Genomic DNA, 16902 nt, shown 5'->3' with positions numbered 1-16902 from the left:
ACGGGCCTCTGCCGAATCTCTGACCAAAATAAGGTTTGAAACGACATTGGACAGTGCTAAACGAGAGCAGCCAATGAAGCCCATGAGAAAAACACGGTGCTGGTAGACTTTTTGACCAAGACAAAAGCTAGAAATCCAACACCACAAACCAACGCCCGTATTTTCCTAGGCAATATTCAACTCTTAACAGCCGGTTCCAATGACAAAAAATTGATGTCCTGAAAATATTGTTCTTGCCAAAAGTTTCCGCCTTCTCCAAAAAAAGAATTACTTATGACTAAAATAATCACAAGGCATGAAAGAAACATAAGTCGTGCACTGCAGTAGTAGAGAAACCAGTCACCGAAACTGAGTTCTGTTGAGGGTATGCAGCAAAGGCAAGTGTTGATGTGAGAAATTTAATTGAAAATCGAACTGATAAGCAAAGGGCAGACATGGGTACATGAGGGCGACAGCTTTATCAGCTCAGCTTGTTGCATCACGACTGTAGTACTGGTCAAGTGTCTTTGCAGGTATACGGTGGAGAAGTTCACGTGGGAAGATGCGAAGCAAAGTCCATGCTAAATCAAGTGACTGGAAGATGTTGCGAGTATCATAAGCACCTTGTGTCACAAATTTTCTCTCGAATTTATCTAGGAACTCCAGGTAAAGCTGATAGTTGATAAAGAAAGGAGAAAAGTCAAAAATGTAATTCTTAATATGACAGGCACAACAGACGCATATAAATCTGAGAGAAAGTGAGAGGGAAACCAGATCCTCGGAAGAAAGTGCTTCCTCTCCAACCACAGCTTTCATTGCTTGAACATCTTTTCCAATAGCATAATTTGCATATAGCTGAAATCACGGAAAACAGGGTTTCAGTCTGAAAAATACTTAGTACTTAAGTGGGAGAAACCCTTGCTTCATTTAGAACCTCTCAATCAGACCTGGTTGGACACATCAGCATGATCTCTACGAGTCATCCCCTCACCAATAGCACTCTGAAATGTAAATAATGAAAGGAAAAGGTCAGCATAAACTCCCAAATTCATGATTCTACTTGTTAATAAGTGAACAAATTTTCTCATATAAAATGAAATGATAATAATTAACAGTCATACCTTCATTAATCGAGAAAGTGAAGGTAGTACATTAATTGGTGGGTATATCTGTTCAGAAAATAAACAAACATGGACAAGATCAATAATTACACACACTGTTCAGAGCTACAACAACAAAATTCCAAGAACATGAGCCCTGTGCATATGCTACAGTAGATTCTATAACCATGTTTGATTGATTAAAACAATAATAAATACTGTTTCAATCACCTGTCGATTGTAGAGTTGTCTATCAATGTATATCTGCCCTTCAGTAATATAACCAGTAAGATCTGGTGTGGGATGCGTGATATCTGGTTCACAAAAAAAATCAACCGAATGTAATATCAGATCACCATCAATAAAACTTAAAGAAAACTATATTGTGTTGCAGTTTCCTCTTACCATCATTAGGCATGGTCAAGATAGGAATTTGGGTGATGGAACCTTTTCTTCCTTCTATACGCCCTGCACGTTCATAAATTGTTGCCAGATCAGTATACATATAACCAGGATACCCACGCCTTCCAGGGACTTCTTCTCGGGCAGCAGATACCTGTAGGCACATACAGAACATGATTTAATGATACCTGTCAAGCATCAGCATACAAGATAACCAGACAGAGCATCAATTTATCGGTTTATCAGATTTAAGTCATTCTAAGCCACTGTCCAATGGATTAAAATCACTTTCCAAGTCATTTCTAGCTTCTGAAAATACCTATGGAAGTTCTTAAGAAAACAACAGTTTGCCTTTGACTTTTTGAGTTAAAGATGACGGATGTTCGAAGAGCATCAATAGAAGGCTATTAGTTGGTATAGGAATCATTTGTCAAAGAAATTGCATGTCATATATCCTCCCAGCTGAACAGATATAAACATATGTACCTCACGAAGAGCATCCGCATAAGAACTCATATCTGTCAATATAACCAGCACATGTTTCCCACATTCATAAGCCAAATACTCTGCAGTTGTAAGGGCAATTCGAGGCGTGATAATACGTTCAATTGTGGGGTCATTAGCCTGTAAACACATTAAACAGAGCAGTTCAAGATTAAGAACAGAGCAGTGGGACTAATTTCTTGATAAGAATGCTCATAAACAAAGTCATTTTCAATGGGACAAAACTTACAATGACATGAATGTCGATAACCTGAATTACTTTGCAGGAAAAAAAAAGTGCTGAGCCAAAAGAGACTAATTAATGGAAATTACCAGGTTTAAGAAAAGCGTCACTCTCTCCATAGACCCATTTTCCTCGAAATCTCTCTTAAAAAATTGAGCTGTCTCCATGTTCACCCCCATAGCAGCAAACACAATGGCAAAATTGTCTTCTTGATCCTAAAAGTCAATCCACAGGACAGGCAAATGCAAAAAACAAACAGTCAATAATCATAAAGCACACACAATCAAGTCAATCTTCTTTAATATCACAGTAGGCTACAATGAAGACGTACGTCAAGGAGATTATCAGACTTTTCCAACCGCTTTACGAGACCTGCCTGACGACAAATTTGAGCAGCTATTTCATTATGAGGAAGACCAGCAGCAGAAAAAAGAGGAATCTTCTGTCCACGAGCAATGGAGTTCATGACATCAATTGTTGATATCCCTGTCTGAATCATCTCTTCGGGGTAAGTTCTCTCACTAGGATTGATAGAGCTCCCTGGGAATGACAAAGAACAGAAATTTACAATGGAACATATACTGATTCATCCTTCAATTACTAAAATATCATAGTCTCCAGCATACACTTACCAGAAATATCTAGGTATGCCTCAGGCAAAATAGAAGGGCCATTATCAATGGGTTTTCCAGAGCCATTAAATATGCGCCCTAGCATATCCAATGACACAGGCGTTTTCAAAACCTGTAAAACACACATTAGAAGGGGCTCAACAACCAACAGCCTACAAAAATGACTAAACCCACCGCCATTGCATTTCTAAAAATTTAAAATCACAAACAAAGAGGATTAAAGATGCAACTAATGAGTGTTCCAAGAATTTCCCTCTTTCAGAAAGCTCAGAAGATTCATTTGTAACCATAAAATTGTTGCAAGACAGGTCCAAGACAAGGAGATCAGAACTATATATAATCAAATACTAAAACGAATAAAGTGTGTGCCAGTTATAAAGCACATATATCATCAAAAAAGGTTGTGCATCAAAGAAAACACGGGGCAAAAAAAATAAATCACAGATGTTTACAAAATCCTATAAAGGTAACCATTCTATCACCAGTCTACTTCTGCTAGCCATAATAAAAATGAAACCTATAATACCAAATTCAAACAAAGCAGACCATTTACCTCTCCTGTAAATTGCACAGTTGTGTATTTGTTGTCAATTCCAGATGTTCCTTCAAAAACCTGGAAAAGGAAAAAGGGAAAAGAATAATGCAGCCACCATCTCAATAGACTTAAAGACATTAACAGAACCAATTGTCACCTACTGCTTTCAGCAATTTATCTATCATGGTAATGATATTATTGGCTTTAATATATCAAAATGGACTTCAAATAACAATCATTTATAACAAAGGCAATAAAACCTTTTCATATGTGCACAGAATTCATGGTTGCATGCTTGGACAAATACCTGCACAACTGCTTTCTCTCCATCAACTTCCAAGACTTGACCACGTCGAGTTGTTCCATCTCCTAATCGGATATTGACAATCTCCTGATACTTTGGACCCTGAAACATTTCAAAATTATTCACATATATCATCAAACAACTTGCTATCAATTCTGAAGATAAACATCAAGTGATAGAAGAGTAAACCTACCTTAACTTTGTCAAGAATGACCAATGGTCCCGCCACACCAGACACAGTTCTGTACTCTGCAAACCAAAAATCTCCTGATTAATGTTCTAAACAAGCATCACACTGACCAAAATAACTGTTAATGGCACTCGAGCCTCCCATTACACATAGATCATATTTGATGCAAAATCACTCCAATCCAAAAACGAAAGAATTAAATACCCATCTCAACTTCACCATCATGTTATACATTTCATGAATTTAAACAAATGACAAAAACAATCAATTAAAAGCTGAAAAAGAAAACCACCCCATCATCATGCAGTTCACTTAAAAATAGATAGAAAAAAAAACAGTCCAGATTAGGCGATGATCAGAACTCAGGGTTGAAGGCTTTGCATGATATACAGTAAATAACAAAGAAAATGTAAGCACGAGACTAGAAATAGTGAGTTACCCATCCCGATCTCCAGCGTTCCCTCCTCCATGTCAATAAAGTTCTTTTCTGCTCCCATCTTCAAGTTCAAGCTGATTATAACATTCAAAACAGAAACATATGAACATATCACTATTCACTACAGTGAACCAACATTTACGCAGATCAAAGAAAGCGGAAAAAAAAAATTAAAACATTATTTCGGATCCAAAAAAGTAACCGCCATTTTTCGTTACGAATTGAACCAAAATTCGCAAAGTTTGGAACTTCTGGTCTTACCGAGATTAGAATTTAGGAAGAGTTCGTTTTGAGCCAAACAAGCTCTTGGCGAATTTGATCCAAAATGAGAGAAGATATAGCCAATTCGATTGGGACAGGTTGATTGAGCAAAGGAGAAGAAGTGTAAAATCAAAAGGGTGAATTTAAGCACTAAATGACAAAGAATTTATGGAACGAAAATTTGTGGAGGGATCTGATAAGATAGATGAGAGAGTAGAGAATGTGATATTAAAAAATAAACAAATAATAAGAAAAGTCTTAGAATTTTATTGTTTATGCAATTAAGTCCTATTTTTTTTATTATACACAATATAGGCCAACAAAACAAAGTTTTTACTTTTAAATTTATATTTAAATAAATTTTAATTTTAATAAAAATTAATTATCATCAAACTCGATATTAATAGATATTTTTCACTTACAAAACATATTATGTAATTTGACGCTATAATCATAAAATTATTTTCATATTAATTATCACATGATCATATTTATTATTATATTATATATCACATGAATAAAAAATATTAATTATTTTTAAATTTAATAATTTTAATTTTTATTGAAAAATAAAATTTTTTTTGATGTAAATAAAAAAAATAAGAATATGTTTGAATATAATAAAACCTTAATTACATAAATAGACATAATTTAGAGACCTTTTTGAAAATTTTATAAAAATCAAAGAAAAACCCGGCTTGATCCGGTTCTTTTCTCTCAAGTCTTGACCGGTTTGATAGTTACTGCTGTCACGGACAAGCATGTGATCTTATGTGATTTTTTTTTTCCCTTGTTAGTAATAAAAAAAATTAAATAAAATTATAATTAAAAAGTATATTAAAGAGTTTGAGCAATTAACACTTTTTTGGTAGTCTATTATGTGAAGTCACAGAAAGGGTAAGGGAAAGAATATGATTATTTCGTTTACCGAACCCTGCGATAACTCGTATCAATGCCAGTCCCACTTGAATAATGTTTTCATTGGTGGAGATTGAGACTTTTTTTTTTTTTTTAATTTTTCATTCTTTCTTTTTATGTAACGTGGCTATCAAGATGACGTGGGCATCAAAGAATATACTTTTTAATTTCTAGTTTCTTCCTACCTCCCTTATCATTCAACAGATATTTATGTTTAGAGTATAGTTCTATTTTAGCACTCAAAGCTGACTTTCAATTCCAAATAATAGCTTAACCAGGTACAACTATAGTGTTTGATTTGATTATTGCTTCTAATTGTTTTTTATATAGTCTACCCTACTATTTTTTTTTAATTATTTTAGGTATATTTATAGATTTTAATAGTAGTAAATGTTTAGTCAATTTGATTTTAAAATCTCAAAAATTAAATTAATAAAATTTTTATAAAAGTATTATTAAAATTGATCGAATTATAGTAAATATTGAAAAAAATCAAAATTGATTTATCTCGATCTATTTCGATTAGTTATTTTATCATAAATTGAGAATATTTTCTGGATATATTTTTAAAATGTTAATAATATTTATATAAAAAATAAATTATTAATAGTTCATTTGTAATGGCTTTCCTTGTAAATTTTAGAAAAAAAAACCGACAAAAATAGTCAAATAAACTAATTATATTTATTGATTTAAAAAAAAGAATTCTAACTAACCAAATTCAATCAGTTTCTATCGATTATTTTGATTTAAACCGATTCATATTTATTCCTAAATTCGAAAGCAAAATTTTTGCCTAAGTTCGTTATTGCTTGAAAGAAGCAGAAAAGGCAATTGCCAAAACAAGGAAACTTCGGAGAAGCTTCCTCCGTTTTGATTTTTACAATTTAGACAATAAACAGCCAAGCTTGCCACGTTAGCACCGCAAAGGCACAGGGCACACGTGGTCTGCAGTCGAGTGGCAAGCAACCATGATACAAGTAGTAGAATAGTGATTATTTATTCATGGTTCCCAACTTCTAGGCTTCTCAATAATGTGGGTGCATCCAAGCTCTATGAGATGGAATTACGTTAATTAAAGAAAAGGCAAAGTAAATTAAATGCACACCTTATTTATTAAAGAAAATAAATTTGGTAATGGCAAAGTGCAAGACATCCTTATTGCATGTGGAGCCTTGTGCACTTTGATACCCCCGGCCATGTGGAGGAATTGTCACTAGTACTGCTATCCCCGATTCTACGATCATTTCCTCCATAGGAATTTCTTTAACCGTGAGAAAGCAGTAAAGAAAATAAGGAGCATCACCTTCCAACCACACAAGAATGCTGGCTTGGGAAAACACGTTTTTCTTGTTACTGCCAAATGTTGATGTTCATGGCTTAGCTACAATAATAGAAAACCGGCAGAGCGTATATAGATCACCAAGGGAAAGCCAAATTAACAAACGGAGATCTGACAAATCTTTGATTATGGCAGAATGAAAGCTTCAATTAGCAAACATTAGGTGTAGCTCCAGCTGACAATGATCAGCTTCCTTCAGTTGAGCCTGGGGCCACAGCTCTGACGCACTTGGGGTGCACCTCGTACCCACATTCCAGACACTGGTAAGCCCAACCGGAACCCTGCTCATCACAATCGCAGCATATAAAGGGCCCCCCTCCAGTGCCTTCCGATACCAAGGTAAGCTCATGGCGGTGTCCTGCATGGTATTCGGATTTTGGGAAGCTCTTAGCTGCCTCCTCCATTTCTTTCTCTAGCAACTCCACTTTGGCATCGGTGAAAGGGTATGCATTTTCCTGGTACAGGTTTATAAGATTTCTTCCTTGCTTGGTTACAGTTTTGCCATCAGGCCCTATGATTATCAAACAGGGAATGCCTTGCACATCGAAGTACTTTGCAAGGCTTTTAATGCTGGGGTCTCCGAAAGGCAAAGCTAGCCATGGCATGCTACCAAAGTAGGTGTCAAACGAACTCTGATCGCGATCATTCGACACAAAAACTATGTCGAAGTCCTCACCACCTTTTTCTTCCAAGGTTTGCTTGATTTTCTGGTAGATGGATATCAGCCTGGGAGTGAACGTAACACCTGGAAGGCACCATTGGGCTGAGAAGTAGAGCCCAATTGTCTTATCTATTAAGGAATCCACTTGCACCTGCAAAGGAAACATATACAACTCAATCAGCCCTTAACACAAGAACATTAATCTCAAAGTATCTAAGCCACATAAGGGAGGGCTCAGGAACTCCAAGATCAAGTCGGTGAATCCAGCTTCGCCCTTGCCTCAGATGACACTGGGAATTGGACCTTACAGATATGATAATGTCGGGTGAGGATACCTTTTCAAAAAGTAAGGGTAAAGGACAACATGATCAACAAGTGGAGCTTACTCAGTTAGCATACCTGAAATAATACCCTGTTAAAGTTTGATTGCTTAACACATACTTACTCGCATCAATATAAGCTATAAAGAGAATTTGCTTCATTAACTATGCAAGAAAATTGGTTTAATTTATTAAGATGTATAGGTTATGCCACTCTTGTGCTCGAGATTAGATGACAGTCACTATGGTCAATGCCCCAGAAAGGTATATGAGGTTCTATTTCTTGAAACTATGTTATCTATGTATGCAAGAATAGACTCATTAAAGACTATAAATGGTAAGTACCTTTAAAAGAACAATTATTTTAGGATAAAATGGAATGTTAAAAAGGAAAAAAATGATGTTTTTGATTGCAAAAAGTAGAAAAAAGTTGTAGAACATATAAAGTGCAATGCACACATGAAAGAATATGTGTGCAGCTAAAAAGAGACACAATATTACATGCTTTAATACTCTCTCATCAACAAAATCTAAACCTCAAACAAAATTTCCAATCATCAATCAATATCAGCGAGGTCTTAAAAGCTAAGCCACGTTTAACAACATATTATCCAACTACATTACATCAATGAGATGTAAGCACTGACCTTTCTAGTTATGGGTTGACCCAAAATATAGTCTCTATCAGGGTTTGTCAATAAATTCTTCAAGGTCTGAGTCTCATGCCTCATCCTTTCTTCCCTTTGTAATTCCTCCAACTTCTCTTTGGTAAATGGGAATGCTTCGACCCCATACCGGTAAATGAGTTCCACACCATCATAGAAAGTTGCACCATCCTTGTTATCTTCAGGCTGCAAAATAATTAAGCAAGGAATGCCTTCGACTTCGAATTTTCGGTTCAAGGCCTTCTTTGTCTCCAAGTCAGAGAATGGAATTGAGAGCCATGGCATGCTTTTCCTGTAATTGTTGAAGGCATCCAAGTCTTCATCAGATGACACAAATACAATCTCAAAATTAGACCCATTGCTCTTCAGCTGATCATAGACATCGACAAGTACTTGATTGAAATTTCTACACGGCGGATACCAGTTAGCTGAGAAGTAAAGGCCAATCACCCTGCCCTCAAGATCCGAAATTTTCACCTGCTATAAATAAAGAAACCAAGTAATGGTGCGATTCAGCACCAAATGAAAAAGTCAAGTTTGTTTGTCCACAAACCGATACTCTTACATTTTATGTTAGGTAGCGTATTTGAAGCTAATGAGAAAGGATACCATAACTAGGAAAGTAGTATAAGTAAGAATCCACACCACAAAAAATCAACCCTACAAACCCCAAAATCTGAAAGCGATGTGCTACCAGCTTTCCGGAATCGTAAGGATAAATATGCCACGTGTTACTGCTATGGCGTGAGTGTGAGGCTAAAGCGATGAACAGCAAAGCCACATGTCCTTCCATCTTAGTTGTTCACAGCACAAACTGCAGTGTGGGAACCCCTATTGATAAGGACAGGCATATTTGGCATGTGTTGCTCGTGACAAGGAGTATCTTAGCGAGCACCCCCCCCCCCCCCCCCCCCCCCCCCCCCCCCCACCTAGACCAGTAGGAGGACTGAGGGGAGAAGGAAGGATGGAGGTGGGGTTTTTCAATCAGCCCGGCACCCCACCCTCATACGAAGAATTCTTCCCCCTATTCCCTTCCCCACAAGAGCAACATAACCACGACAAGAACACCAAAAAGAATATTTCTTCACAACCAATTTTGTTCGGGCAGTGTTGGATTGCCGACAAGAGGATTAGAGATTTTACATTATGCATCTTACACAGTCCTTCAATACTCAATCCCAGCTAATTTCATGTGATTCCATACAAAAGTAGCATATCTTTTAAAAGATTCACCTTACAATCATAATTACATAAGACGACCCAGAATAATTTTTTCCCTTCAAAACTAAATCAACGTCATTTTCGAGTTTGATAATTTAACAAAAACTGTGCCAACTAGTGAACTAACATAAGATCTACTCACTTAACAAGTTCTATCAGACAATCCCATATGTTTTTTCATCTTTGGTGGTGCCATAATATATCTGGATGATCAGTATCATATCAATGATTGATACCCTAACTTAACAATTTGGGCTGTCTAGCATATACATTAGCAGATGGGAGTTAGGTTTAAGATCCCTTACAAACTCAAACTTCCTGGAAAACGTGTTGATTTTCTTTTCCATCCCATAAAATCAATCTAATTCAGTAAACTTGGTACATGAAATAGTGTATTATGTTCCGAGGTATAAACTTAATTATTGCCTGGTTAGAAATAGAAACTAACCAGACAGTTTGGTGAGGATCCATAGCAGCCCAAACTAACCCACCTCTTAAATTCCATGAGGGAAAGCCACATGTCAACATTAATGAGAAAAACAAACTATAGATTGTATTGAAAAAGAGCAATGGCAGGTGAGTTTCTTGCCATTTCAAAACCCTAATGAACTTTCCTCCCTAACACAGACCGACTAACTTACCAGCTACCAAGCCATGTGTAGTGTATTCCCAGCAGTCACTTGCTACCAGACAAATCTCCTCAAAGATTTCCAAGGATAATAGGTATTTAGTAATCTATATTATATTTTAAGTAAAATAACTTATAATCGGATAATTTATTAGGAATTAGATCGTAATAATAAGTATAGTTAATTAAATAAAGTTCCTTTTAGAGAAAAATAATACAATAATAATAGTTCTAGAAGGTCCGTCTGAAAGGTCTGCATGTAGTTTCAGTAGGAAGTCTTGTTCCTGCTGCCTCTCTTTATGAAGTTGGACCTAGCTAGGAGAAGAAGAGGGGGAAAAGAAAAGGTAGAAAAGGAGTCGATCTATGATGATCGAGAGTACAAAAAGTTTTGGCAGGAGATTATTGCGGTGAAGCCATGAGTGAGTTAGGCCAAAAGCAAGTGCATGCTTCATCTCTGACCCACAACCACGTTTACACTAAAAAAACATTAGATGCTGAAGATAAAGAACAAATGCTTCAGCAAAGAAGAAAAAAAACCATGGATAAACCAGGGTCTGGTAGCTAAAAACCCAACGGATGTTAGATATATTCCTTCCATAAAAAGCAAAAGGTAGAGAGAGAGAGAGAGAGAGAAGGGAACCTGATCAGCTTCAGCTTCAGCTTCACTGGAGGAGAGAAGATAATCCCGATCTTTAGAAGCCAGAAGAGAAGAAAATCTAGAGGTTGAAATCTTCTCGGAGTCACCGTTTGTCAGAGTTTGAACCGGATTGTTGGAGTTGTTTTCCCAATTCATCTCCTTCATCGCTTGCTTTCTCACCAGTTTCTCTCTCTCTCTCTCTCTCTCTCTCTTTTCGTTTTGGCGTGTCCAGATTAAGTCAATTACCAGGCTCCCCAGTACTTCCAATGCTTATATTCCTTGGAACCATATTCTTTGCACATCATTACATCCGTCGAACCCCCATCATGCATCAGCCCACACGTAGCATTCACTCCAAAATTCATGAGAGAGAGAGACTCCAACAGTGCTTCTCATGTACATGAGCTATAATCTGCGGCCATGCAGAGCCCACCAAACTACAGATACATCTCCCCGCCTGATCACAAATGAACGACACATATTCAATATTGGGTCAGGTACCCGAAAACCTGCCACGCGTATGACCTATTGGTTTGACACATTAGCCTTTGGATGAAAAAGGGTTAATCTCCCAGCGTTGCCCAGCTATGGCCTATGCGTAAGGTCCCGTGTTGTCATTAAAGACTTTGAATTGATGTTGTGAAAGCCAAACAAAACCGAAGGGACACCTGTCTCTCTTCCTCCCACCCTCTCTTATTTACTTAAAAAATAATACTATTACTAAAAATAAAAAATAAAAGAATTAATATACTTTCTTTCCCTTCCCAAGATATGAGAGCCTCTACCTCTATCTACGAGTCCCCTATTCCCCCATCTCATATAAAATCTGATCCAACGGCATTTTATAAAAGTTATAAAAATAAAAAATTAAGTATCATCAAATTTAATATCAATTTTAATCAAAATTTTATACACATAAAACATATGATTTAATAAATTAATATTATCAAGCGCAACTGATTTGATTAAATACAATCGACTACTTTAATTATCAATTATATATTACAGTTACTCATATTATCATTGTCATGAAAATAAAAAAATATTAATTAATATTAAAATTATAAATACAACAAAACATTATAAATTTAATTCAAAAATTATTATAATTTAAATTTTTTATTATTTAATCTTTAAAAGTCAAATAAATATAATATCTTGTTAACACGACATAGAATTTGTTGCTTTTTTTTCCCAGAAGAGCCTCTCACCCTTAGGTGCGTGCGAGGATGGGCTGCGTGCCCCTATGCGGCTGAAAGCCTGTAACAATTAGCTTTGAATTCCCATTTATTTAGGGACCCCACTAAGGTAACACTTGGCAACGTCTGACTCGAAGACCTTAAACAAAAAGTTCTCTTCTTATTACTTTTGCCGCTTAGTCTTGCGTTCCGGGACAGATTGTTGCCTACCATTGGTTAAAGTTTTTTCTTTTTTCTAGGAAAGATTTCCCCCTCCCTTGCATTTACGCATGCTCATTACCTTACACGTGGCAACCTACATGCTCCCGTCATATCATTACATGTCGGTGCTGTCATCGAAATCCAGTTCCCCACATTTACCTTTTCTCCTTTCTCGCATATTAAAACAGTCAACCAACCACCAACAACAACGACACCACCACCACACAGATTCCTGCAAAAAAGAGAAATAGGCAGTACCAAATCCTTCAAATGGCAGCAAAGGGATCAAACTCGGTTGATGTAAAAATGGTAAAATTGAAACAAAAAAAAAAAAAGGTAGAAGAAGTGTAGAGAGGAGCATATGTGTGAGATTTGGGCTCTGCCGATAGCACAAGCGGTCCCATTTTCTTTTCCGGATAATGATGCAAGAAGATTAGGAGTTTCGGACAGGGAGAGAGAAAGAAAGGCAGAGAAGAAAAGGCCGCAGCCAGGTTGTAAAATGTTTGCCCTTGGTGACAGCTCTTTCCGACGTGCCTCGTCTTTATAAGCCAATGATAATCCAATGACATTCGCAGAGATGGTGACAGACAGCATTACTAATCAATCGCAACCTAACTTTTGCCTGAAAATCCCCATTCTACTGTTTCATATCAATCTCCTTTCACTAACGGACATTTAATTCTGAGGAATTGGTCTAGACTTCAAGATCAGCTTAATTTTCAAGTGGAATCGACCAAAATGGCATAAAAGAAATTATGACATTTGTTCAGGGTTGTATTCCATATTAAGAGACTATTATCTGAAAACTTAATACATCTTAAACTCTACTTATACTGTCATATAATATTTTAATAATTTATAAATTAATATTTCATGAATAAATTCTATTTACGAGAATAATACTGTTAGTATCAAAACAATAAAATTATTTTATATTACTAAAAAAATGTAATATTTGAAATATGTTGAGAGGGAAATTCCATTTCATTAAGAAAATTATTGGGTAAATGATTGGGCAACAAATTTCTCAAATTTTAAAAGCTTAAGTAGCCGAGTTTTTTTTTTTTTCTAAACATGAAAAGATGAGGTGGGGCCAAATTTATCGTCTGAGGAGAGTAAGGAAGAAGAAAATATCAGGGGCCGTACGCAGGAGGCCACGTGTTAGAAAAAAGGACAAGTGTCACATGATGCCGGAGTGAATGGAAGTTGTTGGGGTTGCTGTCAATTGAATTCCAATTATTGGAATCTTTAGAGCTTCGGGGTCCCACCACAAAAGCCCCAAACATAGCGGTGGACGAAGCCCACGTGTCAAGCCAGCTGCCGTGCCCAAGTGAGCAAAAGCAAAAAAAGGGACAGCGCGGACCCTGTCTTCCCTGTTTTGATGGAAGTTCGTGACCTACAAGCCAGCGCGATCGGCGTTTCGTGTCGAGTTCCGTTTGGAGCACGTGGCGTTGTAGGACGCAGTTTGGTAACGCGCCGGTAATCGCTTCAAATGTTAAAATGACTTTGGCAAAAAGGTAGGTCAAAGTTCACTTCACCTTTTTGTTGCCTTTGGATGTAAAGCAAAACCAAATTTTAAACACAAAAAAAATTATATATTATTGAAAATTTTTTAAATATTTTATATAAAATCTCATTCTTAAACAAATTTTTCACATTTTTATCAACAAATAACCTAACATAAATATATAAAAATCGAAATCTTTGGCAAAAGAGGAAAATGTCTTTATGTACATAATTTAACGTATGAATATATTAAAAAAGACATAGCTTTATAAAGAGGGATTAGCATATTTAAAAACTATAACAAGAAAAAAATGACATATTATCTATAACTTGGCGATCCTCCTTTAGCTGAAGCCAGAAATTGGGTTCATGATGGGCCTATGACTGATTCTCAACCATTAACTTAGTTTACAATCTTAAAATATGGGCTGGGATTTCATAAACCCAAATAAAAGCAGTGGAGGTATTTGGGCTCATTCAAGCTCAAGCCCCTAATTTCATGCTGACGTTAAAATGGAATAATATTTGGTCTATTCCATTTTAAATTTTTAAAATTAATCTAAAAAATTGATTTAGTTTGATTGGTTAGGGCAATTTTTTATTAGTGGTTAATTTTTTTTCATGATTTAATTATAAATTTTTAATGTCGTAAATCATTTTTTTAATTAATTGTAAAATCTAAAAATAAACTGAATTAACTAAATTCAATAAGTTTCGATTGATTATTTTGATTTACATTGATTAATACTTATCCCTAACCCCTAATCACTAAACGAGAGTCTTATGTAATTATGTGGTGGCAATTGACAAGGATTTTCGATTTGATAGTTTGTAGATAAAATTTAAAAACACATATCTTAGATGATATATTTCTTTTTAATAACATTGGAAAACAATCACGATTTCAATCCAAATCAGTGCTTTACGATACCAACTTCATATATATATTTATGCATGTCATGCACGTGACCTCTATAACTAAACAATCGTGTTTTAATAAAACTCAATTCAGATATCGGCACTTCCATCCTAGGTTTTCATTAATTATGAGCACTTTTGACTATGTTTCAGCAGTTTTAAAGTCCGATGATACCCACATTTCTATTACTTTTTTGTTATCTTAATATTTGGTTTTTTTCTCGTCAAGCCACAATATTCTATTTGAGCTAAGTCAACTTTTTTTATAAGCAAAAAATCTAACAGCATGCGTATCAATATTAAAATTTAATTTTTTAATATCGAATATCATATTATATCATACAATAAACATATATTATACAAAACGTATCTTATATCAAATATAATCATATTAATATGTTAATATCGCATATCGTACCCAATGGTAAAGCAAAAATCTTTTGTTTCGAAGCGAAGAAGATTTCTGCTGCAGCAAGCTTCCAACTGAGTTAATTTTTTCCAGTCCAGTTTTGAAAACAGAAAGGCAATCATTGATTCATATGGTAACATCAGATCAATAACACAGCCGAAGAGCATATGGTTCATTGATTGATTTGGTGGGTATTAGCTCAAAATATGTTCTCGCAGACATAGTTTTGTCTTGGAATGAATTGCAGGAAGGCGAATGGGGACACCGTGTGTTAAAGGGAAATGGTATTTGCCATGAGGTCTCTGCCCACGTTCAATACAAGCGAAGTTTGTCCATATTCATTTCACCTCAAAATCAATGCAAAAACAACTCTGTTGTTTTGGGTATAATTGCAGAAACAAATTAACACAGCTGGCTATTTTTTTTCCCCTATATATGTGAGGTTAAGATTTGAAGAGAGATTGCTATCAGTGTGGCATGTGGACCTTCCCTTGCATCACATACTTTTGTTTCCAAATTTGGCTTTGACACATCAATACTCTCCAAATGGAGAATTTTCTTCATACTAAACCTCTTATGAATAAGCTTTTTGTTTGGAAAAAGAAAAGAAGATGAATTAGTTTAAGACGTGTTAAAGTCTAATCGATCGAAACCAATTCTACTTAAGGTTAGTTACGTGAGCTTTCATATCAAATTGTTGTTGTTTTATTTTTTATTTTTAAAAATTCAATTCCTTTTATTAGGATTTATGGTATAAACATACATAAAAATAAAATATTTTTAATACTTTATTTGAAAAATCATCAATTTGAATAAATATAATCAACCCAATTTAATTGACAAGTTATAACTTAATTTAAAGAATTCTTGAAATTTGGGATAGAGATAATGGAATAATTATTAAAAAAAAACAAAACAAAAATCCTCAATAGTTGAAAATAAATTTTATGTTCCAATTTTGATTTATCATTGATATAGAACATTGGGTGATAGGCACCCTCCACATCATTGCTTTCCTCTCTTAATTAGTGGCCAAATCGACCCCAAAAATTAAGCCTTTTGGCAAGAGTGAGAAGTACACGAAAACATAATTAAAGGATAATAAATGCCTATGCCTAACCCATTCAAAAATGATTTAGAACTTTGAAGAATATGACCTCTTTATAACCCAATCAACTAAACCCACAATTATTGAAGGTATTAAATGCTAAGGAGATTTTAGATTTTTCAAGATATTTTCGTATTTGAATCTTGTTAATAAGTGCTTATACCCATTATTGTTTTATCTTTTAATTAATAACTTAATAACCCCATTTTATAACAATATTAATAATTTTAAATACTTTTAAGACAAATGCACCAAAAAAGCATGCTACTATCAAATTGTCTATTACTCACAAATTTTATTGCGGTTTAGGTAACCTGTAACCATGGGAAGATAAGCCAGAGTCGTAGTCAGGTGGCAATCAAATTATCCAAATTTATATGATTAGAGTTAATAATAATATTGTATCAGCATTTAACTCAATATTAATTGCAATAATCATTCATTTAATCGGATAATGACACAGACCCAAAACTGTGAGCATTACAATATTACATCAATAATTATAAGAATTTTTTTTTGATAGAATTGAGGGTTTCTTTGATAATCGAAAAATGATTTATTAAAAAAAATTGTCTATACAAAATTTTATAAAAATATTTAATC

General features: G+C 35.0%; 2 protein-coding genes across 3 annotated transcripts; both read right to left on the bottom strand.

Annotated features, from left to right (window-relative positions):
* Positions 1-83: 83 nt before the first annotated feature.
* On the bottom strand, positions 84-4708 carry VAB1 (ATPase, V1 complex, subunit B protein). The gene is made up of 15 exons (XM_007017833.3): positions 4567-4708; positions 4309-4379; positions 3873-3928; positions 3683-3781; positions 3394-3453; positions 2841-2952; positions 2540-2748; positions 2298-2423; positions 1968-2105; positions 1485-1635; positions 1311-1393; positions 1101-1148; positions 927-980; positions 751-834; positions 84-651 (listed from the first exon to the last, which is right to left on the bottom strand). Exons 2-15 carry the CDS (start codon positions 4364-4366, stop codon positions 466-468), a joined length of 1464 nt encoding a protein of 487 aa, XP_007017895.1. The 5' UTR covers positions 4367-4379; positions 4567-4708; the 3' UTR covers positions 84-465.
* Positions 4709-6576: 1868 nt separating this feature from the next.
* Positions 6577-11327, bottom strand: LOC18591610 (putative nucleoredoxin 2). Of its 2 annotated transcripts, none has more exons than XM_007017830.3 (3): positions 10962-11327; positions 8455-8949; positions 6577-7638 (listed from the first exon to the last, which is right to left on the bottom strand). In XM_007017830.3, exons 1-3 carry the CDS (start codon positions 11121-11123, stop codon positions 7012-7014), a joined length of 1284 nt encoding a protein of 427 aa, XP_007017892.1. In that variant the 5' UTR covers positions 11124-11327; the 3' UTR covers positions 6577-7011. The 2 variants fall into 2 exon arrangements, with proteins under 2 accessions (XP_007017892.1, XP_017981136.1); XM_018125647.2 differs by having other exon boundaries at positions 8455-8952; positions 10962-11326.
* Positions 11328-16902: the final 5575 nt, after the last annotated feature.

Source organism: Theobroma cacao, chromosome 8, assembly GCF_053813885.1.
Source record: "Theobroma cacao isolate CCN51 chromosome 8, ASM5381388v1, whole genome shotgun sequence".
Classification (NCBI taxonomy): Eukaryota; Viridiplantae; Streptophyta; class Magnoliopsida; order Malvales; family Malvaceae; genus Theobroma; species Theobroma cacao.
This window is presented reverse-complemented; position numbering and strand designations above follow the sequence as displayed.

Bases quoted from the DNA above. Each gene is read 5' to 3' on its own strand.
- VAB1 (XM_007017833.3), bottom strand. From the start codon at position 4,366: ATGGGAGCAGAAAAGAACTTTATTGACATGGAGGAGGGAACGCTGGAG. The intron at 2,749-2,840 runs GTAAGTGTATGC...TGTCATTCCCAG, and splicing joins GGCATACCTAGATATTTCTG to GGAGCTCTATCAATCCTAGT. The intron at 981-1,100 runs GTATGACTGTTA...TTTACATTTCAG, and splicing joins CACTTTCTCGATTAATGAAG to AGTGCTATTGGTGAGGGGAT.
- LOC18591610 (XM_018125647.2), bottom strand. From the start codon at position 11,123: ATGAAGGAGATGAATTGGGAAAACAACTCCAACAATCCGGTTCAAACT. The intron at 8,953-10,961 runs GTTCCCTTCTCT...CTTTATTTATAG, and splicing joins CTGAAGCTGAAGCTGATCAG to CAGGTGAAAATTTCGGATCT. The intron at 7,639-8,454 runs GTCAGTGCTTAC...TTTCCTTTGCAG, and splicing joins GTCAACCCATAACTAGAAAG to GTGCAAGTGGATTCCTTAAT.